Source organism: Seriola aureovittata, chromosome 13 (genome assembly GCF_021018895.1).
Source record: "Seriola aureovittata isolate HTS-2021-v1 ecotype China chromosome 13, ASM2101889v1, whole genome shotgun sequence".
NCBI classification, from domain to species: Eukaryota; Metazoa; Chordata; class Actinopteri; order Carangiformes; family Carangidae; genus Seriola; species Seriola aureovittata.
The window spans coordinates 3,230,095-3,255,000 of NC_079376.1; the positions used below are offsets into that span (position 1 = coordinate 3,230,095).

General features: G+C 43.0%; 3 protein-coding genes and 1 long non-coding RNA gene across 6 annotated transcripts in view; 2 read left to right on the forward strand and 2 right to left on the reverse strand.

Annotated features, from left to right (window-relative positions):
• pacc1 (proton activated chloride channel 1) lies at window positions 1-5,785 on the forward strand. Its single transcript, XM_056393421.1, has 8 exons — window positions 1-201; window positions 2,154-2,232; window positions 2,332-2,541; window positions 3,687-3,841; window positions 3,952-4,094; window positions 4,454-4,595; window positions 4,692-4,799; window positions 4,884-5,785. Exons 1-8 carry the CDS (start codon window positions 166-168, stop codon window positions 5,043-5,045), a joined length of 1,035 nt encoding a protein of 344 aa, XP_056249396.1. The 5' UTR covers window positions 1-165; the 3' UTR covers window positions 5,046-5,785.
• Window positions 5,651-7,696, reverse strand: LOC130180086 (uncharacterized). The gene is made up of 2 exons (XR_008829360.1): window positions 7,621-7,696; window positions 5,651-6,823 (listed from the first exon to the last, which is right to left on the reverse strand). It is a non-coding gene; the product is annotated as an uncharacterized LOC130180086 (long non-coding RNA).
• Window positions 6,778-23,016, forward strand: znf106a (zinc finger protein 106a). The gene is made up of 22 exons (XM_056393414.1): window positions 6,778-6,856; window positions 9,205-9,286; window positions 9,673-9,734; window positions 11,263-11,457; window positions 12,700-14,616; window positions 14,708-15,173; window positions 15,384-15,453; window positions 15,615-15,769; window positions 15,958-16,018; window positions 16,198-16,521; window positions 16,865-17,693; window positions 17,937-17,986; window positions 18,954-19,099; window positions 19,201-19,335; window positions 19,493-19,609; window positions 19,707-19,898; window positions 20,018-20,080; window positions 20,176-20,295; window positions 20,405-20,476; window positions 20,603-20,674; window positions 20,944-21,090; window positions 21,290-23,016. Exons 2-22 carry the CDS (start codon window positions 9,233-9,235, stop codon window positions 21,344-21,346), a joined length of 5,304 nt encoding a protein of 1,767 aa, XP_056249389.1. The 5' UTR covers window positions 6,778-6,856; window positions 9,205-9,232; the 3' UTR covers window positions 21,347-23,016.
• The window catches only part of capn3a (calpain 3a, (p94)), a 13,681-nt gene continuing 11,061 nt past the window's right edge, over window positions 22,287-24,906 (reverse strand). For 2 of the 3 annotated variants that reach the window (XM_056393415.1, XM_056393418.1), the window contains exons 20-21: window positions 24,534-24,592; window positions 22,287-24,238 (exon numbers count right to left, since the gene is read on the reverse strand). In XM_056393415.1, the coding sequence (XP_056249390.1) occupies window positions 24,212-24,238; window positions 24,534-24,592 (86 nt within the window). In that variant the 3' untranslated portion in view covers window positions 22,287-24,211. The remainder of the gene's footprint in view (window positions 24,239-24,533; window positions 24,593-24,906) is intronic. The other variant, XM_056393416.1, reaches the window with a different exon arrangement.

The following is a 24,906-nucleotide window of genomic DNA, read 5'->3' on the forward strand; positions in this document are numbered from 1 at the left end:
CTGTAGAGTGGGAAACTGGGACCTAAACACGGGCCAGGGCGAAATGCACCTAATTAAAAATGCATCGGATATTAATTAAAAGTAGTTTTCAGACTTCTTCTTTTTCTTCTTCTTCTTCTTAAAAGAGCTTACACCGTGTTTTGTCCTTGAAAGAAGAGCAGAGTAATGCTCAGGAAAGAAAACTCCCGGTCATACCAAGAGGTAGGAGAAGGTTACTGTCTTATATTCGGGCGGTTTTTGTCTGTAATCGGGATTCAACATTTTATTAAGAGTTAAACTTCCAGCTCACTTGACCTCATGTGACTGGACAGCTGACGACTGCAGGAAAAAGCAGCTTCCTATAGAATGAAATTAGCTGACTTCATGTTTTTCCTTGACTCAGACTGGTCATTAACTTGTATTTAAACCCCGTTCTTTAAAACCTGCTCTCATAACAAGCTTTAAAATGTAGCTCACTGTCGGTGTAATGTCATTTTGCAGCACTTTTGTCATGAACAGTGGTGGAGGAAGTAATGGGATCCTGTACTAAAGTAAAAGTACAAATACAACAGTGTAAAAGTACTGCAAGTAAAAATCCTGGCTGATAGATGAACATAAAACACATACGCAAATGTCACATATGTACATTGAATTTTCTAAAAATGACATATGTACATATAAAATAAAAGCACACATGTAAATTATATATGAAACCTAATAGAAGTTGGAATTTTATATATTGACGTGTATGACTTGCCCATACAAATATGTATGTTTATGTATCTATGCTTATATTGTATACATGTTAGATAAATGTACATTAATCCCACAGCCTGTCACTATATGTTGATAAAATAAACAGTATGGTCCAAAAGACATGAGACACTTTCCTAGAATGTGAAGAGACGTGTTTAAAATTAATAATAAACACACATATGAACATTTTTACATTTATGTTGTTTTAACAAACTTACATCTAGCAGCAACATGTTGTACCACATAAAGATTCATTATATAGATATTTTTAATATATGTACATATACAAATTTTATTATGGGTATTTCACATATGTTATAAACTTATATACATACATTTCATATATTACATTTCTATGTCGGAAGTTCTGTAGAGAAATGCCTTCTGTAAGTAATCTACAGTTATATATTACATTATCAGTTGTTTATTACCAATACATTAATGTGCATGATTTTCCTATTATGCTTGCTTAGGTAGAGCTACTTTGTACATTATTATTATTATTATTGTATATGATTTTGGTATATTATGTGTTTTTTCCCATATTATTCTTCCACCACAGCAAAATAAAGAAAAAAAAAAGAGAAAGAGAAAATAGTATAAGAATTAAATCAAAAACACCATTATTATTAGTATAATTATTAGTAATCTTCCCTATCATTACATTATATTCAAATTTGTACAGTTTGGTAGTTTAATTTTGACAATATATTATATTTCAAGTATCGTCAGACAGTGCGTTTGTATGTAAAATTGTAATTTGTAAAGTAACTAGTAATTAGAGGCTATCACATAAATGAAGTTCAGTAAAAATATCCGCCTCTGAAATGTCGTAGAGTCAAAAAATGATGTGGCATTAAAAGGAAATACTCAAAGTACAAGTACCTCAAAATTGTTGGGAGTAAATGTACTTATTACTTTTCTCCAGTGATGATAAGAAAGAGAAGTGATGCAGTCTAATACAGTTTTGCCAAGTCCAGAACAGTCTCATACCGTCATAATATAATTTTACAATCCTTTAAACTTAATTACAGCCAGACATAATGGATTCATGTTATCACTGACTTCTGTCTATCATCCTATATTTATGTTTTGAATAGTCACAGATACAGTTCATCTTATCCAGAGACGTGACAAGAAGCAAATCACACACAGTAAACAAACATAACAATTTGAATGTACTGGTACTTTAGTGTTTTTGTAAGATTTTATATGTAATTCAACTAAATGAATGAACTACAGTGGCATGGGAGTTACTTAAACCAAGCAACATGATAGTTTACTGCAAACATACACCTCGTACGACATCATATAACAGACGCTTCACTTATTATCACTGCGAGTATAATTTTATATGCACTTGCACTTTTAAAGGGTTATTTGTTTGTTAACTGAATGTCCATCTGTTAACCTCAAAGTTCAACGATTGTGACGATGACGAAGGCAAGGCCGAAGAGCAGCTGGAGGGGGAGGAGCCGAACGGCAGCATCTCACAAGGCATGAATCTAATCTTCTCGCCTTCTTAAAGTCGTTTGAATTTGTCATTGGCATGGTTAACATTTTCCTGCCCCCCCCTCCCTTCTCCTTCCACCGCAGAGGATGACATCAGGGAAAACAGTCCACCGATGAGATTCAGTAAAACCTGCCTGAAGAATGTCTTCACGGTGGTGCTCATCTTCATCTACCTGCTGCTGACAGCGGTGGCGGCGTTCCTGGCCTACCAGACTATCTCTGACTTTTTGGTCAAGCTGAACCACCCGGTCACGTCTGTCACCTACAAGGAGGTGGACTCGTTTTCTCCCCCTGGTCTGTATGAATAATACACATAAGAGTAAAATATGAACATGAACTTCAAAAGTAAAAGTGATCGTCATGTAGAATTGTTCCTTCAGAGTGTTTTACACTTCTCTTGTGTTTTATTTGAAGTGTTGATCCATAAGAAGATATATTCGTGGTTTTAAGAACCAAAAACCATGTCGGTGTAGTTTCACATCTCCTCTCTCAGGCTTCTCTCTGCAGCTCTAGCAACAACAGGTCGCTGAGCTTAAGTATAGTATTTGAGTAAATACTGCAAAGTACTAGATGCAAACTGAACAGGAACACCGTGTCAGCCATGTTTAATCTTGGAGGTCCAGCTGGCATGAACATGGCCTGCTGGGTAAATGATCTATTAGGTTAGTGTTGTGGTTTTGGGCGAAGGTCACATCAGTAATGGCAGAATTAAAAGTGAATATGTGCGATTTGTGTTCAAATTTAGGTTATTTCTTCTATAGTCTTGTCTTAAACTATTTTCTACTTCAAAACACATCAAAAGTCAAGTTAGTTAAGCTAAACTATTGTTTTTATTTTGTCATCTATAGCCTGAAAATCACATTTTGTTTCACTTCATTTGAATCCCTGAAATAGTTACCAAGCTGAGTCAGTTACTGTAATTAGGAAACAACCGACGTAAGGCCAAGCTGACACTTTCTAAACTTTAAATCAATTGCAAGTGGCAAAATCATCAGATGACTTTCAACCATGGTGCATAAATATATCACAACACTGCAGGGATTAAATTGTACAAGTGGGTTCACGGCGAGCTGAGTCATTGTTCAGTGAATGTCACACAGCACCTTGGTTTTTTATTTAAACACTGCGATGCAATTTTTATTGCATCATCAATAATTGTTTGTTGCTTCTACCAATAACATTTTGTTTGAGTCGGACTTCTATCTCCTGTTAGCTCGTAAAAGTTTATGGTGTTATGAAATGAACTTTAATCGTACCATTACATCATACAGTGAAAGTTTTAAGGTAGGTTGAGTCGTCGATGCTGAACATGAGCTTCACTGTATGGAGATATAAGTTGGCTGGACGTCACTGTCATTGCTTTACTGTACTTTTAAGTCTTAATCCTTCATGATCTGTTATTCATTATGAACTGAATGTTTTTTTATTTCCTTCCACAGGTATCGCTCTCTATCCTGGCAAAGCTCAGCTGCTGAGCTGCAGACATCACTACCACGACTACATCCCACCTTTAGTGGATCCTGGCAAGCCTCAGGAAGGGGACTGTTTGATCGATGAAGTGAATTACTTTGGGCCATTTACAAATCAAAAAGAGGTCAGCCATAAATACATGTAGCTGTAGATTTAGATGTATCTAGAACATTTTCTTTGACTTAAAGTAGTAGTATGGATTAGATTTTACTGACTCTCTCTTGTGTATCTCAGAAAAGAGCTCTGGTGGTCCGTGGCCCCTCCGACGTCAGAAACAAAGAGTTGATCTTCATGCAGTTCAGTCATAATGAAACAGAGGAGGATTTCAGCGCCATCACTTACATGCTTTTTGCCAAGTTTAGTGACTTGACTAACAGGTAACTTCAAACAGCAAGTATCAAGTGGGTCACATTAGTGTTTGCAGATACCTCGTCTGGTGTGTTTTGTTTTGCTCACACTCCAGAGCACAGATAATGCACCGACTGGTCGTTTACATAACCACCACCAGGTATTTGTGTAATGTAAAAGTCAATTAGGTAAACGTTTGTATGAAAAGACAGATGACTTATCGGAAGTACCGTTGTCATCCCGCTGCTTCATGCCTTACGAAACAAGAGTAAAGAGTGATTTGCGAAAGTTATTTGACCCGGTGTGATAGTGGCCAGACATGTTGTAGATTATGTTCACATGCGTTTAGATTTACTCCAATGTGCGACCTGTGTTTTCTGACTTGTAGTGCGAATAAATCCGATTTCATGAGGGACTGTGAGAGAAATTACTCCATGTGGACTTTCTCTGGAGGATTCAGAACCTGGGTCAAGATGTCTCTAGTGAGGACGTCTGGGAAAATCAATGAATCCGTCGAGTTTCGGCAAGAGGTATTCATGTCTAACCAATGTACACATGCTTACATCACAAGATGGAAATAGATTTTAAAAAAGCATTAATTTCAGCATTTGTGTCGCATCTTCCAGTCCACTGTGGTGAAATTCAATGATAAAAGACCTGAATCAGAGCAAAGCAATCAGCTTTTCTTTGCTGTTTTTGAATGGCGGGATCCTTTCATGCAAGAAATCAGACTGGTAAGTTCTCCCAGACACTTTATCCTCATCAGAAATTTATCAGCCTGTCAGTCTGTAACACAACTTTACCCATTTCCACAACAGATAGTGACTGCAAATCCCTGGAACTCTATAGCCATCCTCTGCGGGGTCTTCATGGCTCTCTTCAAGGCTGCTAATTTTGCCAAGCTCACTATTCAGTGGATAATCAAGATGCGCAAGAGGCATCTGAGGAATAAAGCACGGGAACTGAACCAAATCAGCTGAAACCCTGACGAAACAATCTGTCCAGATCCAGATTCTCCAAAGCCCTAATCTGGAGTTTTGTCTTAAACTTCTAGATGATGGTGTTTTATTAACGTCAGAAGTTGCACCATTTTGTGATTACTGGTAAAAATAATTGGCACTAACATAATATTGGTAATATTGCCTTCATTGTACCAGTGTAACGGAGGGTGATTGATATGTTCTAACTGAATATTTCTGGAAATGCAGTTTTGCACGCACATAAAAGAAGATGCTGTGAAGGTTTGTGAGTCTGATTGTCTAAAAGGTCTACAGCTAAGAAAATGTGAACTTTGGTCAAAATGTTGCTGGATTTTTGGATTGGTTCTCATGTTGATAATATAATATTAAAGGGAATATCCTTGTCTTTTATTTGTGTGCCCTATGTTTCAAAGCACTGCTTAGTAATATCCTGTTTATGTCACAAAGCATTATCATGGAAATAGCCAAACAGGGTTTATAGCTACCTACACTGACCACTTGATAACAGTATGAACTGTAAAGGGATCAGAAACCACTTTTCTGCTGTTGAGTTTGTTTGTGTCCAAACACTGTTGTTTATATTTGATTTTAACATATGTATTGTAAAAAAAAAAAAAAAAATGTATCAGTGTGTTCATTTACTTGGATTGTTGTCTGAATTGTGATGTTGTTCACTATTGTATCTCAAACACTGTTTTTAAACATTTTGGAAAATAAAAAATATATTTTTCTTGCTTGAATTTTACAATTTGTGGTGAAGAACAACCCCAGATCTGAATATGTGATTTACTCACATCCTCACAGCCTCTTCTTACCTGTCCATCCTCAGCCCCATTGCCACTTTACACTAAATCAATGACTGTATCCTACTATAGAGTTACAGATACAGATTACTTTTAAAAGACGCAAAAGGCCAAATAACACTTAAATATGGTGAATTTTTTATTATTATTTAGTTTTTATTAAGTATACAGGAGGAATATATGTGGAATTACTATTACGGAATTACATTATCATTTGAATACAGTCCCCTATAGGCTTCCATACAGGTCGAAACTCGGAACGTCAGCCATATTCCGGGTGCCGTAAATCCTCCACTGCCGTAAAACAGTTCTAATGTTTTTTGGTGGTTGGTTTTGTTTCTTAACTTGAGCATTTCCATTTTATGCTGCTCTATACCTGTACTCTACTACATTTCAGAGGGAATTGTTATTTTTACTCCACTGCATTTATCTGATAACTAATGGTTACTTTACAGATTCAGATTTTTGTATATAAAACATAAGAAGTCATTATGAAATGTGATGTCTTGTTATAGTGTCCAAAAGATATACAAGTAGAGGAAGCAATAAGCAATCATTTTTTCTTATAAAAATACCAGAAAAAAACTACAAAAATAAAATGCTTCTGAAACATTAATGCATGAGTAATAACAATCTAATGGTATAATAATACAACAGTCACAGCGGACATTGTACTGTGTTGAGCAATTTCAGTACATTTTCCTACTTTTACTTAAGTAACATTTTCAGTGCGGTACTTTTATTTGTAATAAAGTGTTTTTACCGTACGTTTTAGTACTTAAGTAAATGGTCAGAATTTGTTCTCAACACTTAACAATTACAAAACTGTACAGTTAGACCTCACCTTTCAGCCAAGCCTTTTGGGCAGTGTCCGGTTTTCCTGCATAGCGATGTTCTTGAACGCATCCTGGGTTGTAGTTCAGTTGGGGGTCGAGGTGGATGTTATTGTTAGCTCCAGCGGTGGATGAGAAAATGCTGTAGCCCCGCACACATTTGGATGTTATAAAGGTAGCCAACAGTCATGTCTCATTACTTACAACGTATTAAAACATCACGTCTTAGCTGTACTCCCTGTCGCATTTGTAATTAGCAACAATTTAACTGAATACGTTTGTGTTTCGTTGGTGTCGCTGGCTAGCATGCTGTTGCTAGCCTGCTAACCCACTAGTTAAATCTTTTTACTTACCAACTCAAGTTGAGAAGTTGAGGTTAACTCTTTCAGCAGCTGAAGTTCGTTTTAACTGTTTATAACTAATACAGCCGGACTGTCTGTTGACCCTGTTGTTTGATTTTTAACTTAAAAATGAAAGGACACATGAACGTTTATGCTAACCGAGCAGCTAGGCTAACAACAATCAAAACTAAGTTAATCACAAGCTTCTTTTGAATTGTAAATAGAGACTTGTTGTAGCAGCTGTCGACGGTTACTAACTAAAGAACGCTTGATGTACTTGCTATGATAATGCCAATTGTTCAGATGTTATTATGCGACTTGTGTTAAACTTCTGCACCAAGTAGCTAACTGTTAGCAGCTAACTTATCAAGTGAGTGTTGTTAAAATTATTTGGGCAGACGCGCTTTTGTTGTCTCCCTCTGAATCCGCAAGCATTCAGTGCAATGTAGCTTTGAACCTGGATTTACATTATGTGGTGATCAAAATGTTTTATTTAACTTTAAAGTCAACTGTCCTTTTCAGTGTTTGCACGAGCAGAAGAAAGCTCTGTGACGATTGATCCTTTTCTAAACTAATCCCACATCAAACTATCATTTACCTGAACACTTGCATGGCTTTGATCGTTTTTCCGTAGATGCAGCAACTAGCACGAGCAGCTAACATCACTGTTTGGGAATTAACTGGGTGTATAACACTGTCCTGCCTGCTGCCCCCTAGAGATTACATGGCCTGAGAGGGAACATGACCCAGGGATCCTACTAAAGTTATACTGTAAATAGCTGCCCTCTGGTGCCTTTGCACTGAAGAGAAATAGTGATGGGGGCATAGTAACGGTCTCCATAATATCATGAACAGAATATAAGCCTAAAACTAATGAGGGTGATGGGATCTCCAGACCTTATTTGTGGTTATTATTACGCTTACTCTGTATTTAACTTTGCTATTTTACTGCTCGGAAAGTTGTGCTCAGACTGATGGAAACAAGGCACTGTCTAAAAATATGAGAAGAAAGGCGGCAACAAAACACTTGACTTTTGTAAAAAAAAAAAATTGGTTTTGAGTTTCTGTTGAATTCATAATGTTTTCAAGTATATTAGCTTTCAGGTCAAAGAGACCAAAAACTGAGACACAATCTTTAGAAACATTTAGGTATAAGAATCCTGAGGCTGTTTTAGCTGAAATGTTCAGATTTTAACCAGAAGTTTTCTAACACGATGAGTTTTGCACAACTTGTTTTTAACTTACTGTCTCTGTCTTTTGTTTGTCTCTGATACCTGCCAGATTTTATTTAGCAAAAGCTGATTTTGTATACTTTAACGACACTATGTTCTTTAACTGCAAGTTAGATTGATTTGTCATGAGAGTCTGTGTTGCCAAAACATTGCCTAGATCAGTGAATTATTTACTTGGGCTGCTTTAAATGTTTAGATATCGTTGTCCTTTCTGGATGTAGTCAGATGCATGTACACTTCCAGTATTTCTTTCTCTGAATGCAGATTTTACAGTTAAATTCTTAAAACTTCAATAATAGCGATCGGAAGAATGTTTGCCTTTTTATTTTTCATCATAGTTTTGTTTTAGACAACTGAGTGGTATTACAAAGGAGGCAGATGTTTTCTCAAACTTTTATTTATACATTTTACTCGTCCCCAAATTCATAAACCATGAACGTGTTGGAACAGAACAAGGCCTCCACGGGGTCGGCTGTATCTTAAGAAGGTGTTGTTAGTGTAGAAGTACCTAACAGCCACAGGCATAACTTCACCAAGCAGTTAGCCTGTGGTCGGCGTTCATTTCCCACCCTGTTTGTGAACGTCAAACACGTCCAGACATAGCCCCCCCTGATGCTGCAGTGGCTCTACTGCCTCCTGACCACAGAGTTGCTCGATCAGCAGACTGGAATTAGACCAGTGTCCAGGTTGAGCCGTGTCCGTGGCATTTGGGCTGTGGTACTGAGGCATGTTGTTGAATAGCTAGATGTGGTTGTATAGAGGAAAATAAGCTGTAAACTCCCTCCACTGTGCTGGTTGGATTTGTCTGACTTGTTGCTATGAACTCAATTACAAACATACAGTTGCACCACACTGTGTATAATTCAGGCTGGTATCACAGAACTTGTTGCTTTTGTGATTTTAAGCTCTTGATGAGTCCTTTCACTTTCACACATTTTTTCTATTGACAGTAACGGCTGAGATCCACCCACATTAAAAATGGCGAGAGACCGAAAGTGCATCCTCTGTGAAACAGTCCATGTCTCCAAGCAGGTAACTGGTTTACGCATAAATACTCAAGTTACGTGAGCTGTGTAACATTGAGGATTATACTTCTATTGAATACAACATTATCATATGACATATATTTTCTGTTGTCAAGTTGTTGCACACATATCTAGACTATTTGGTACACATGGTTATGTGTTTAAGTAATTTTATAAAGAATTATTATACTTATCTTCAACTTCCTTTTCTAATAATCAACATTATATAACATTATACTTATATATGTTTATAACATGTATAACATTTTTATAAATCACCTACATTTCTGGGACAGTGGGATCTCTGGCCTAGCTTAACGTAGAAACTTTAAGTGTTTTGATGTGTTTGTGGATGCCTGAAAGAAAAGTTTTATTTTCATTTTGTCTGTGCAGGAGATGGATGAGCACATGCGGACTATGCTGCACCACCGTGAGCTGGAGAAGCTCAAAGGCCGGTGAGTTGTTGTTATGTTTGTCCAAAAAGAGATAGATATCATGGAATTGCAAATAGTATGACTCCAAAAATCACAGTAAAATGACTGTAAAAAATCACATTGATGTGTTGCAGAAATGAGTATTACTCTGGATAATCTGGACTATGCATTTTACTCTGTACACAGTATTTTTTAAGTGAACATATATCGGTAAAACAAAAGCTTTGACTTTGATTCAGGAGTTTTGTCTAAATCCATTTGGGTCACGAGGCACGTGTGCACATGGGCACGTGTTGGTGAAGAGGATATAGGGGCAGCTGTCTCAACTGTGGCACATATATTTAGACACAATCTCTCCGGAACAACAGGCATGACCGATAGAAGGCAACTGGCTATCTTGTGACTCCCATGTAGATTACTAAAAGTATGCGGCCCGTTGCTGACTTGAAAGAATCTCGAGTAGTGCAAGTGCTTTTTCAGGTCCTGAGTTGTTGCTAAGTTACAGGGATTTACATTAACATAAACACTGACGTGCAAAGACAGCATCTTTTTAAACATTAAAAAAAATTCATATGAGCAGTTTGCAGCAAGTGCCAGGTTTGGGAATTAAGAAAGAAGAGCAGTAGTTTCACAAGATGATGCGATGATTTATGAAACTACCACTCCAGGGATGGGATGGCTGAAGCTTAAGTTCAGACATAGCTGAGTAGAAACGTATCAAACTAAAAAAAGTAACCCTGTCTTATTGATAAAGAGATTGCCAACTGCACGAGAGGTCAGAAAATGGCAGGATGCCATGACACAGATATGAAAAAGAAATTGAGAAGGAGCCAGCAAAGTCACTACCCCTATCAGAATCACGGGGTGACATAGTTGGGAGAGGTTTTGAAGTGGAGGCGGCGAGCAGCTGCACAAGGCTCCAGTTACACAGGCGTTGCTTGGGATTGGTCAGCAGGATGCTCAGGCCTGTTCTAATAGCACATGCTGGTCTGGAGGGGGGTTGGGTTCTAGCTCTCAGACGGGAGTGTGAGGTCAAATACAGACATTGCCTTCTGTAGAGTCTCAGAGCGCAGCAGACACCATCATGACAGGGCACTAGGCTGAGGGCGCCGTGCCTCTCTCCCCTCCACACATCCCAGTGCTGCGCTGCACGGCCGCTCGTGGTGGCTGGACGTAAACAGCTAGATTAGCATGCTGCCTGGGTCCAGCCTGGCTGCTCCTGCCCTCACTCCGCCACCTATGGCCTTCTGAAGAAAGGAAAAAACAAGATCAGGATGATAAAGATTTTAACTTTTTATATTATTAAGAGCAAATTATAAGTTAGCTACCTCCTGATCTGTGACGGATAGAGAATTTGGACAAGTTATTTTATTTTTTGAAGGATTGTTGAGTATTCTCCTCTCCTGATTTCATTTTGACTTTGAAGTAAGAGAAAGTAGAGCCAGAGCGCGTCGCTACAGGCTCTGCAGACCAGGAAAACCAAACCAGACTAGATCGGAAAGATGCCTGAAGGAACGATTGAACGCCCGCTCTCGCCTTCCCTCCCCAGGGACTGCGGACACGAGTGCAGAGTGTGCAAGGTGACGGTGGTGAGCCTGACTGATTATGCCAGCCACATTTCCAGTCCCACGCACAAGCAGAATGTGGAGGCTGCGGAACAAAAGCATGCTGGGAACGACAAGGAAGAGGACTACTTTGACCAAGCGCTGGTGGACCTGATTCAAAAGAGGAAAGAACAGATCAGGTGAGACAGTATTTTTGATGTTATTAGGGTTTTGAGCTGGAGGAATAATAGTCAGGACTGTTGCTTTAAAACTAAGAAAACTTGACTAGTAGGTCTGTAGCAGTCTACAATTTACATAATAAATATATTGTTATAAATGTAGTAGGACTATTACAAAGTCTTTTTTTTTATTTAAAAAAGTTTGCTTATTGTTTATTCTAATAGCTTAATCTTAGTCTATATTATAATATTGATTTCATGATTAAACCACAAAGGTAAAGATAGGTGAGTGCTCACAAACTGTTGTGTGTGTGCGTGTGTGTGTGTGCGTGCGTGCGTGTGTGTGTGTACACACTGTACGCCATGTATAGTCACATTCTGCTCGGCGGTGCTCACAAGACTCTTTTAGCTGCTGCTTCACGTTGACCAGTGTCTGGAGTCAAATGTCAGGACCCAGACTAAAAAAAAAAAAGCATGACTGCACACATAAAGTTCAGACCCAAGATTTCTGCCCTTTAGAAGCAGAATAACAAAAGTAAAAACCTTCGCTCTAAACCACGTGATTTTTAGGATTGCAGAAACATAAAGCTGACCTGTGAGTCTGCTTTCTGAGAGCAGGTTTTTTTCCTGAAAACACACAAGTGTTGATCTCACTGTCTCACCGGAAACCTCAGAGCAAATGTCTGAGCGTAGCAGCTGGGAAAGTGTGACATGTGTGGTGAAGCTGGCGTTCAGCTGTCGGCCCGTCACATGTCAGATATTTTCCCTCCGCAGGTCAGAGCTGTAGGTCACACTGTGTGAACCAACCCTAGGGTCACGGTTGCCAGGGAAACCTTTTACATTTTGTTAAACAGATTCAAATGCATCTCAAATTAGCTTTATTTTAATGCGATTCACCATTTGTGCAAAGGAGTCTTGAGCTTACATTAATTAAATTTTTTCGGGCCACTTGTGGGCGACAGAAACAAGCTGTGAACACAACCCTTCATTTTACATTTCACACCACCTTTCAAGTTGACATTTGCCTATTTACACATCTGTCTATTTGTTCGTGTGAACAGCTGCTGGTTGGACATTATGCTGTGTAGTGCAATTATTATTTACCTATTCAATGCAACTGGTCTGTCATAAACTCTACCTTTAGTTTAAAGGTGGTGTTGTACTGGACTGCATCATAGCGCCAGGTGTCTTCCATGCAATAGATTGCACAGTTGTACCTAATAAATTGGGAACCGGGTTCTTATCTGTATGTGTTGTTTGTAGAAAAGAGAAGGAGGCGGCTGCTGCAAAGCTGGCAAAAGAAGAGGAGGACCGGAAGAGAAAGGAGGAGTTTCAGCAGAGGTTAAAAGAAGCCAAGCAGCGATACCGACTGGAGTGCGCCTGGCAGCAGCCGTCACAGGGGTTCGGTGGATCCGGTCAGCACAGTTCTTGGTACAGGAGCAACAGATATAATGCTAAACCGGGGGAGCCCCGACCCTGGCACAATAATAGACAGGGAAAGAGCGCCACCTGGCACGCTCAGGAGCCCCCCAACTTTCAGAAATGGGCATCTGAAGAGATTGTTGGTGGGAGCTTGAATAACCAGGAAGGATGGAACAGGAGGCAGTGGGATCAGGGCGGGTTTTCTGGCAATCAACAAAGTCGACTGCCTTGGCTCAGCAGCGGCGGCAGTAGTAATGGGATCTACGGCCACAACAATATTTCCCAGTACCCACAAAGGGGCCGGCCCTTGAGCCTCTTGGGTCCTGTTCCGACGTGTCCACCTCCCCCCAGTTTCTTTTCCCGGACTTTGCAACAGTTTCAAAAGACAGCCAATGACCAGGGAGCTCAGCAGGGTGGTGGGCTTCAGAATGGAGAGGGACAACCTCCAGAGTCTGACCACAACAGTAATAAAAACTCTAAGACCTTTGGTAGCAATCCAAAGCTGGACAAGGCCTGTCGCTGGTCGCCCTATCCAGTCACAAAGGGCTTTGAATCCGTGTCCCATAAAGACTCCAACCCGAACTCATCAGAGAAGCACCCCAAAGTCCCCAAACCCCAGAAGCAAGACAAAGCACCAGACACCAGTGCCTTTAACAGGCTGTCCCGACCTGAGCAGAAACAAGGGCAGTCGACTCCTAGTGTGGAAGAGAAAAAGACGCATAAAACAATTCCCAAAACCAAGCCCAGAGATAGGAGCAGCAGCGGCAGTAGAAGCAGCAGTGCTCAGAGAGAAGGCCCCCAGAACTGCACATCTGGTCCTTCCAACCAGAAGGATAATAAGCCTCTGCTGCAGAAGGATAAGAAGATGTCCTCAGTTCCTGGTCTCAGCAGTGGAGCGCAGCTCAGTAAGGCCTCCGGTCAAGCGCAGGCACAATCAAAGCCAACTGCAAATGCAAAGCAGAGTGGACTCAGCTCTAAGGCTCCATCTGCTGGGCCCCTGAAATCAAATCAAGAACGGCAGCAGCCAGAAACCTTCTGGAAAGTAAGACGGATTATGTTAGAAAAGAGAGGCTCTTTGGACAGCTCCAGTGACAACAAGACAGAGATGGCGCGGCACATTGTGGAGGAGCAGCAGAAGGATCACGCTCAGAGTCAGATCGGAGTCAACAAAGAAAACAGCTGCAGGCAGAATGCTGCTAAACCAAATCTTCCTGACTTAGTCAGGCCAGAAAAGCCTGCATTGCAGTCTTCAGACAGCAGCCAGTTTCTGCAGTCGTTACAAGTGAGCACGTCTACCATGGAGAGCTCAGAGCCCGCGGCCTCCGGCAGAGAAGATGAGGAGAAGATGAAGAAAGCGGAGAGGCCAACCTGCTCAGTTGTCCCGGACGAAGCCATGCAAGCTGTCGAGGCAGGGCAGAGCTCAGAGAGTGACACCTCCAGAAGCGGTGAGGTTCCGACGGTCTCAGGGTCAAACACAACAAGTCTGTCCAAACTTGACCTGCCTCCCGTCTTAAAGCGTGACCTGACCAAACACATCAGCTCGAAGAGCAAAACAGGAAACCACGAGCCCAACCTGAACATCGCCAGACGGGTGCGAAACCTGAGCGAGTCACGGAGAAGCGACACAGAAAAGGACTCGGGCCTCAAACCGACGGTGCGGCAGCTCATCAGCTCCTCCGGGTCTCGGCGCAACGTGAACTGGGAGCAGGTGTATCAGGAGGTCAGGAAGAAGCAGGACAAGGGGAAAGGCATGCCGAGGTGAGCTTTTGATCTACATTTAGATTTCACGGTTAGGTTTGTTTTTGCTTTCAGCTGTTTCAGGCTCGTGTTATGTTCTGCGATTCTCCAGGTTTGGGATCGAGATGGTGCCAAACGAGCAGGAGGACCACAGCCAGGAGGAGGACGACATTCCCCTGCTGGAGGGTTTGCACTGGGAGTCGTTGATAGACATCTCTTCTCCGGGTGCCTCCCGAAAACGCTCCTTATCAGAGAGCAGCCTCGCCCCTGCCTCCGCTCCCTCCCTCTTTACATCCCTCCTGTCAAAGGAGATGGCGGAAAGAGAAAGCCTCAGCTCAGAGCAGCAGGTATCATCTGTGTCTCCCGCGCTCGCTCAGGGGAACAAAGACAGTCACTGTCAACAGCAGGTGGAGCAGATGCTCGGTCAGTTTGAGGCCAAAGCACAGAAGCAGCCCGACAAGCTAACGTCAGCGTCAGTGAAGGCCCTCCAGCGATCGGACTCTGTGCTCGGGGACAGCAGTTCAGGGACGGAGCAGTTTGACGGTCAGGGGACGGGGAAGAGGCGAAGAGCAGCTGGGGTGAGTAAAGGAAACTGCACCAATTCTACACATCAGAGACGGTTTAAAATCTGGGGGAGTGAAGTTAGAAAGAAGTGATATTAGCAGACCTCTGTAGCGCGCTCCTACAGGCTGCAGCTCACCACACCACAACTCCACAACTGAACTGTAAATGTAATTACTTGTATCCGAAGAAGCAGGAAGTGACGGTTTGTCTGTCTCTTCTTGCAGGACGCTCCGAGTGCAGAAACGTCTTGTGTGGAACACAATAGCAAAAGACGGAGGGTCAAATCCAAAAAAGGTCAGTATCTTTGATTAATAATATTTATAATCATTATTTTTCTTAATACATATTATAATGATATTATAAATAATGAATCCACGTATACACTAAATACAAAACTGACAATTTGGCAGTACAAATACACGATGGTTCTGAAGTGTCGTCCGTTCTCTGCGCAGAGCGTCTACAGATCGACCAGCTGCTGGCTGTGTCTCTGCGGGAGGAAGAGCTGAGCCGCTCCCTGCAGACTGTGGACACCAGCCTGATCCAGGCCCGGGCTGCACTGGAGGCCGCCTACATGGAGGTGCAGCGTCTCATGGTGGTTAAACAGCAGGTAAAAAGAAAATGTCTCTCTTCACCCAAAAGGTTTTACATGGTAAATCAGTCTGTTCATTAGGCCCCTTATTTTCCTTGCTTTGCTCTAAAGTAATTATCATTATCGTTATAATTATCTCAATATTTCTCACTTCCAAGCAACAATATTCACCGTCTGACGTTCTCGGTTGTTTCTGTGTTTCTCAGATGACGGTAGAGATGAGCTCACTGAGAAACAAGCGCATTGACTTACTCAAAGGGATGCAAGGTAGGAACATATGTTTGTGTGAAATACATAAAATTATTTTGTGATTTTGCGCTTTAATTGGAAATGTACATGCTACTACAACTATAACTAACGACAGAAACATTACATTACATTCAGGCTCTGAAATAAACTGAAATAACCAGTGGAATTAAGTTTTTGTTACGTGTTTCTTTGTACAGGCAGCATGGAGGAAGCACCGCAGCTCAAACTGAAAGAGGAGAGGATGGATTTCATAGACACAGACCCACACCTGTCTTCCTCTGTTACGCTTTCCTCCGTTACGGACTCTGCTGTCTTTGGTGGTTCCCCCAGTCCCGGTCCTCCTGCTCACCGCGCCTCCCCTCCGTCCTCCAGCCTCCCCTTCCTGCCTGTCGTTATCAAGCAGGAGCCCCAGTCTCCTGTCCACGTCAGCTCCGAGCTGGACCCTCTGGACAGTATCACCCACTGCGCTCACAGCACCACACCGGAGCTGCCCGTCGCTCCCGCTGCAGCCTCCCCGACAGGTAACGTTGATTTGAATTTCGTCGCTGTGGAGTTTGTGAAGCTACGAAGAAATGTTTTTAAGCAGCATGGAAGTCACATGGAAAGTCGCATTGATTCCGATGTGACTGTTCAGACTGAGGTCGCATTGCAAAAGATCTGTGTCTGATATAGGAAGTGGTCCCTATTAGATTTGGGTCACTGTTCTTGTGCAGTCAGGACGTAGCTTAATGCACATTATAATACACACTCATAGATTTTTATCTGCCAGATTTTTTTTACATCTAGATGAGTGCAGTAACTCAAAGGGAAAATAGTGTGTTGTGTTCATGTTGCTGATCCGTGTGCCTGTGAAACTCTTTGCAGATTCTGCCCTGAGCTTCCAGCCATCTCCTGAGAGAAAGCCTGAGCTGTACCAGACGCACACAGAACATATTTGGGAGAACTTTGTAGAGCCTGCAGACAAAGACGGCCTGTCGGGATTGGCTGAGACAACGGAGAAGGCCATACAGACAACAATGAACTGTCTCAGCCCTCTGCTTGACTCTAAATCCTCCATAAAGCTTCTGTCACCCAGCAGGAGGGGCTCTGAGTCGGGGAGCGTTGTCGACTGTGCTGCCACAAAGACCTTTGAGCCCCCCTCTGCGCCTTCGGTCCTCAATCTGCCCGGCTCGCCGTCTGAACTGAGCGGCGGGAAGCGTGTGAGGAAGCTGAAGAAGAGGAAGGTGTTGAAGAAGGCTCAAGGGACGGAGCAGCCCGAGAGCAGCGACACCGAGATAGACGGAGAGCCCTTGAGGCCCAGGTGGCTCCGACCTCGCCGGAGACCCAGTGGAGGCTCCCAAGTCAGCACCTCCACTCTGCCCACAGAAGACAGAGAGGGCGACCTGAACATGGAGAGCAGCGAGGACGTGCGTAAGATGCCGTGTCCGACCCTCAGACCGGAGAGAGGAGACCGCAGCTCCTCCAAACACATGGTGGAGCTCCCCCAGGTGGCCCCCGCCGAGCTGACGCCGAACTTAGACTCGGAGGAAAACATGGAGGTCACGGCAGCCTGTCAGCAGCCTCACATGGACGCCCTGGTTCCAGCTCCCGCTCCAGTCCAGATCCCGGACTCCTCCGGACCTGAGCCACAGAGCCTGGCCTGCAACGAGGTCACCTCCACCAGCGACATGGAAATATGTAAATCCTCTGAGAGGTGAGACGCTTTATATTTTTGTTTTAAAGGGACACGAGCCACACATTCATTATTCACTCAGAACACAAAGACATATTCATAATGCAATTTTCCAAAATCAGCAGCAGCAGAGAGGTCAGAGTTCACGATGGTGGGACGGGTTATGACCTGTGTTACGGAGTCTAATCACGGATCATCTAGATTCAACTTTGGCCTGTCAAAAAGCAAATCATTTCATCCTTACCGCCTTCTCTCCCCCCACAGTGACATGCCGTTTCCAGTCACGTTGCCCAAGATAACGAAGACCTCATCAGGTACGTTCATTTCCAGAGAGTTTTTACCTGCTTGAGCAGAACTAGTTTGTACAAAGTGTCAGAGCTCGTGGGAAATCATGGAGTGAAAAGCTGAGACGTGCGACAGTCTCTTCACCTGAAAAGTGACGGAAATAATAATTGTGTCAAGAGTGAAAAATGTAGACAGAGAAGCTTTTCTCACCTCCTCACAGCTGGCCAATCACCACGTTGGAAAGACGTGAGGGGGGGAGGGTGTTTCTGAAACTATCCGACCATCCGACAAACATTTCTAACAGTTTCTTAGCAGCTTAACTTATTTACTTCCTGCATGAAACAGTTTTCCTCTTTTCTTCTGCTGTTTCCTTCTTCCTTATATCTCATATACTTAACTATAAATAAAGTAATAGCATTTATTAAAAGTGAGAAAATATGTTTGTTTTTATCGTCCCATCATCAAACCAACAGAGAGAAATTAGAAGTTTGAGCACACAACCAAACATAAACGTCACGGCGTGAGCAGCCAGGATTAGAAAACGTCGCGCTCCCTGAACAAATTAAAATAGACTCTGAAGCTCCTCAGTTCCTTTTTATGGTCAAGATATTCATAGAGCCGTTAACGGCTGTGATGAATGGACACGACTTTCTCAGAATAAGTATATTTAACCTGTGGAATATTGATCGCTGCTCCGCCCCCTCTGTGGATCTTCAGGCTCCGCCCTCCATTTAGAAAAACAAAGAGACTGATGACATTTGTTTTTAGAGGAGAGATGTTAAAGTTGTGTTAAAGACGATAACAACAGACAAAACTTATGTGAACTTTTTTACCAAGAAACTCGAGAAAAACTTTTAAACATTTAAAACTAATTTTAAAGTTTAGAGAAGAAGAAATCTGCACCTGTTTATTGGTCGCCCTTTAAGCTATGAAGAAGTAAAATAAATGAAAAAGCATACATAGTTTATCTTATCGTATTTTCTGTGTTTTTCCCAGATGCGTCCTCTGACCACGGCGAGGACGAATTGCCCACCGAAGGTGCGTTCGAGGGCCACCAGGAGGCGGTGAACGCCGTGCAGATCCACAACGGGCTGCTGTACACGTGCTCAGGAGACCGGACTGTGAAAGCCTTCGACCTGGTGGTGCGTGCTGACGAACCCCGACGGACACACAGTATTTAATGTCGTTAATATCTCCTATTGATATTTCAGTGAGTGAGTCTTTCTTCTCTTGTCGTTTGCAGAGTCATAAATGTGTCGGTGTGTTCGAGGGTCACAGCTCCAAAGTGAGCTGCCTGTTGGTGTCTGCGACTCCCTGCCTGCATCATCGCCTTTATACCGGTTCCAGTGATCAGACCATCCGCTGCTACAGTCTCAGGGTAAAAACACACATCCTCCTTCTTCTTCTTCTTCTTCTGCTAAATACCTGCCACGTTTTGTGAACCGCACTGAGAGACGTTGTCGCTTTACGACGTTAAGCTGCATCGAAAAGAGACACGATGGTTCAGTTTGTGATGTTTTCCTTCATGTCCACAGACTCAAGAGTTCGAGCAGCAGTTTTCTCTGTCAGACCGAGTCCTCTGCCTTCACAGCCGCTGGAGGACGCTGTACGCAGGCCTGGCGAACGGCACAGTCGTGACCTTTAACCTCAAGGTGAGGAAAAAGCACTGCACCGCAACCACAAGTGCCGCCGCCGCTGCTGATGATGTGAAGCTATTTGAAAATTGTAACGTGCACTTTCTCCGTTCAGACAAACAAGCAGATGGACGTGTTCGAGTGTCACGGGCCGCGCGCCGTGAGCTGTCTGGCCTCGTCGCAGGAGGGAGCCCGCAGGATCCTGCTGGTCGGCTCCTACGACAACACCATCAGTGTGAGGGACGCCAAGAACGGACTCCTGCTGCGCACGCTGGAGGGACACACCAAGACTGTCCTCTGCATGAAGGTAGGTGTCACCTGGAGCTTCAACAGTGAGACGCTCCACCTATTTCAAGTTTAGATTCTTTCATGTTTTACGTTTCATTTTCAGTTTATTTCCTGATTGTTTGTCTCTCGTTCTCTCAGGTGGTCAACGATCTGGTCTTCAGTGGCTCGAGTGATCAGTGTGTCTACGCACACAACATCCACGTGAGTCGCCCTTCTTTATCTCTTTATACACAACACAGGGGGGGGGGGGTTGCGTTCACAGTGCAGTTGAGTCATACTGTGTTTTCTCTGTACAGACAGGAGAGCTGGTGCGGGTCTATAAAGGTCACAGTCATGCTGTTACCGTGGTGTCCATCCTGGGGAAGGTGATGGTGACCGCCTGCCTGGACAAACTGGTCCGGGTCTACGACTTGCAGGTCCGCATCCTTGAACAGATTCATCCGCTTTCTCTCATCGGCTCGAGCTTCTGTCTCACTGCCGACATTATTTCCACGACTTAACTTCTGCCTGTTCTTCCCTCCGCAGTCTCACGACCAGCTGCAGGTCTATGGCGGACACAAGGACATGGTGATGTGTATGGCTATCCACAAGAACATGGTGAGAGACCGACTCACCCCAGAGCTACACGCAAAGAAAATTGACGTTTTCATGTTTTCAGTGCAGGATTGTGTCTCCGACGTGTATGTAGAAGTAAAGACAGGCTTTTTCTGTTGTTTGTTTCAGATCTACACAGGCTGTTACGATGGCAGCGTGCAGGCCGTCAAACTGAACCTGATGCAGAACTACCGCTGCTGGGTAAGAGAAGAGGGAGAGGGAGCAGAACTGAGAGGAGGATGGACCAAGTTTATTCAGATGATTCAGAAGAGTCTTTAAAGTCTTTAAACAGCTGTAGGAAAGAGAAGGCGGATTGCAGTTTATGGTCCTAGAAAAATGTAAACATGAGGCCATGTCATCTGTTTGCCGGGGGGGGGGGGGGGGGGGGGGCTCTGCCTGAGCCTTCAGCCTCCTTATATCTGCAGACTTGCAGAGTGTGTTGTCTCTAACGGTGAGTCGTGTGTTGACAGTGGCACGGCTGTTCTCTGGTCTTCGGGGTGACGGGGCATCTGCAGCAGCACCTGATCAACGACCACGCCAGCACCAGCTCGCAGACGCTCAAGTGCCGCTGGAAAAACTGTGAAGAGTTTTTCTGCGCACGCAACAGCCCCAAGAAGGTAAAGAAAATACTCCAGATTCCGGCTCTTATTTCAGCCACTTTGACACCCGCGGGTCATTTAGTCTGGATCGAGGATCGGGCGCTTTGGGGTTTTATACTGTTGATCAGAGGAACGACGACGTTTACCTGGGCCATGGTGAATGAATGAAATGAAGGGATTATGAAAATATTGACCATCTGTTGTTTCCGTCTTGCAGGGGATGCTGATGCACATGCGGAAACACGCCGAGGAGGAGATTGAACTGGAGCCTTAAGGGCCAGTGATGGGAACACTGTTTCCTCCTGAGCCCTCTTCCCTTTCCTGCTACCTTCACCTCCTCCTCCTCCCTCCCTCCCTCCCTCCCTCCCTCCCTCCCTCCTCCTGTTAACCTCCCATATTGGGGGGGATGTTCTTGGGACCCCCTTAACTTAGCAGCGCTCCTGTTGGAGCCTGATGAGTGGCGTCTGACGACTCCATCCTTTATGTTCGGTGTTGGAAACCAACTGTAATACAATCACGAAAGGAGGGTTGGCTGTGCTGTTGTTCTTTTTTTTCTTTTCTACAAAACATGCCTCCTTCTTCTCTTTCTGTCCGACCACTGCAGTTCCTCTTTTCACTGACCAAAGTTAAGACAAAGAAAAAAAAAACGTGACTTTTTGTAAACTGAAGAAACTTCAGCGCTGCCGGTGTCAGAGAGATTTGTTCTGCTTTTCTTTTGAAGCTGCAACAGAACCAATAGTCGTTCTTCCAGATTGGTCGGCTACAATATGGCATGGGTTAAAAGGTGTTTTTATTGTTGTTGTGCAGTTGTGATGTGTCATGTTGAGCAACCTATAGTTTAGGTTTATTTTATTTTATTTTTTTTTGTTTTCTTTTATGAAGTTATCCATTATTCACTCAAAGTTTATGACAATTACGATTTAAAGTTTTTAGAAAGTTCATGGTGTAGTCTCCCTGGTTACTAGTTCAACAGTGTGAATCAATGTTTTTGAAGGAGTTTCATTGAAGTGACAGAATTCATTTACTTTTGGTTTGGTTTTTATTTTATTTTCAGAGGAACCCGCTTTTTGTTTTTGGTAGCGGGATTAGGATTTATTTTATTTAATTTAATTTTTTATTTTGTTGCTCATTCAGGCGATTTAAAGGTGTTGAGGGACTTTGGTGCAGTTTGTGTGACTTGGCCTGAGGTTTCCATTTGAGAATTTACATTTGCAGTGATAACAGAACCGAGACGTGGACGTGGTGGCGTGCGTATTCCTACATGCGTTTACCTGCGTGGGTTTATTCCTTGTAACTGTCGACAGAGTAATTTAAAGAACTCTCCGTTTTCCATGAGTGAGTGTGAAGTACTGTTTTTACGACACCGTTTCCTCCCTGGAAGTGGTGTTTATTTTATATTCGGAGCATCGAGCCGACGGCCGTGGAGCCGTGTTTCCCCCACAGTGAAGAGATTTCTAATGAAGTGAGGAGGTGAAGGATGTTTACAGGAGGTGTTCGATGGAAGAGCTTGAAAAGCGAAGAATTAGGATTCATCTCCCATGCCATGCCTCACCCCTTAAACAGGCAAGTTTAAGTTTAACGCCACTTCTTTTTAAAAGGCACATTGAACCTATTTTAACCGGTGTTAAAGCCCAGCGGATGCTCTCTTTAGCAGACTTTGTGTGGTTACTCTCCCGTGGTTGTGTCCTCGTTGGAGGATTTGTTAACCTGATGTTCTTGCGGCCGCCAACTTCCAAAAAAAAAGAAAAAGGAAAACTCTCCTCTCACACTGGTTATTTATGAGCGAGGAAAGCGTGCAGTTCACCTCCAGTACCTGGCATTCCCTGAGTTTCTTCACGTTTTTCAGTTCTTATCATTGTTGTGACCGGATCTTTTTTATGAAAGTGCAATCCAAGAAATTGTTAATTATAATAATAAAAAAAAAAAAAAAATGTTTCAACATTATGAACCAATTTTCTGTGTCTTTACTGTGTTTTTGATTTATATTCTGATTTTAAATAAATCTTATGCATCAGAGAAACACCACAAATCACATCAAACCTTCTGGTAACACAGTCAAACCAGTAACTACACATTTATTTATTTATTTGATTAAAATGGTTAAAAATGCAGAACACTCATTAGACCAAAGCCTTAATAGGAAGAAAAAAAAAAAAAAAAAATCACAAAAAGCTGCAGTCCAACCCCTCAGCCATTTCTTTCTAATCCATATTTGAACATCGGTGTTAAGAAGGAAAAAAAAAAAAAAACTCGTCGGCTTCACAGCTTTGTCCTTTAATCTCGTCCATCCACATGCAGAGCTGAACGACTGGCAGACTGGACATTTGTCGGGGGGGTTGGATTCATGCTGGCTGGAGCTGAGATGAACAGAAGACGCCTGAGTTTGTCCACCAGGGAGCGCTATCCACAGGGCCGGAGCACACAAGGTGGCTCGCACCCAGAACTGACGCTAGTGGGGGTGAGACGAACTAACGTGTTACTCTAGGCCAACAATAAATCCAGGGGTGTTATTTTATTGACAAAAATAAGTGAATGAGAAACAGGGTCAGGTCTGAAATCTTATAGAAATTGTCGCTGGTGCTGTCAGAAATGTAACAGGTGTAAGAGTGATTCACAAGTTTATTCATCGTCCACCAGAGAGCCCAGTTCACTGGAATGGATACAGCTGCTCAGTTTGATAACAGAAGAAGAAGATAACACAGGGTGGTGGTTGAAGGAGGCTCTGTGAGGTATTGTGACAGAAAAAAAAGGAGGTTGTGTGTGTTTGATGCCTGAGAGAAGTACGGTACAAGGTAAGGGTGTGTCTCTTCAAAACAGAGCTACTGACTGATAGGAGACTGATATTCTGATGATAATGGGAGGACAAAGGCAGAGAAGGAAATTCCAAAAGGCCTGAGACCGACTGTAGAAAGAGAGAAGTGGGAAAGATAAACTGGAAGAAGCATGTTGAACATGTTGGAGTCGGAAAGAGCAGAGCTGTTGGGATTGAGGGAGGGAGGGAGGGAGGGAGGGAGGGAAGGCTTCAGGTGAGGAGGTGGATGAGAGCTAACGGCGCTCGGGCACACTGAATATTGAGGTAAAGGCTGGCAGGTCTGGTCCTCGTGTGGAGTGGAGCTCACCTGGGAGAAGATGTGCCTTTCTAGGCGTACATGGTCAACTGGAGCCACTGCACATGGAGAGAAGCAAAAGTTTCAATACATCAGGTTTATACGCCTTCGCACATCGGTCAGGGATTACTTTATTCACAGGTTCTGCTTTTCATTAATAAGATGCACAATTGTACAATTAGGGCATAAAAAATTTACAGTAAGGCATAAAACATCATAAAAAGTCTCAGTATAGTAAGGAATGAAAAGTCATGGCGACATTTTAATGGGCTTTTTTCGACAGAAACTAAACTCTTTTTATAGTTTATCTGTATTTAAACTGTTGGTGTGGAGTGAGAACGCTTCACCACTTACCTCCAGGACACTGAGTCTGATTGTTCCATCTCCATCCTGATCAAAGGCCTGGAACGCCCCTGCGGAGAGAAACGTCACACTGCAACTGCGGTCCAACACAAGTGAGGTTCACCTCATCCAACAACACAGGAAACAGACTCAAGTGCAGGAACAGGAAATGTCAAAAACATCATTTGGAGGCTGGAAAAAGTTTCTTAATGTGGCTATAAAAGATTAAAACGCTGAACAAACTGACCTGAATTTCCAGGTAGTATACGGTGAATTTCCCCTCATTTTATAAACATTTCTCCAAAATTTAGCCTGAAGTATTTGACATTTTTGGGAACTGAGGATCTCCAGACACTAGATTAAATACTAAAGCAAACACATGCTC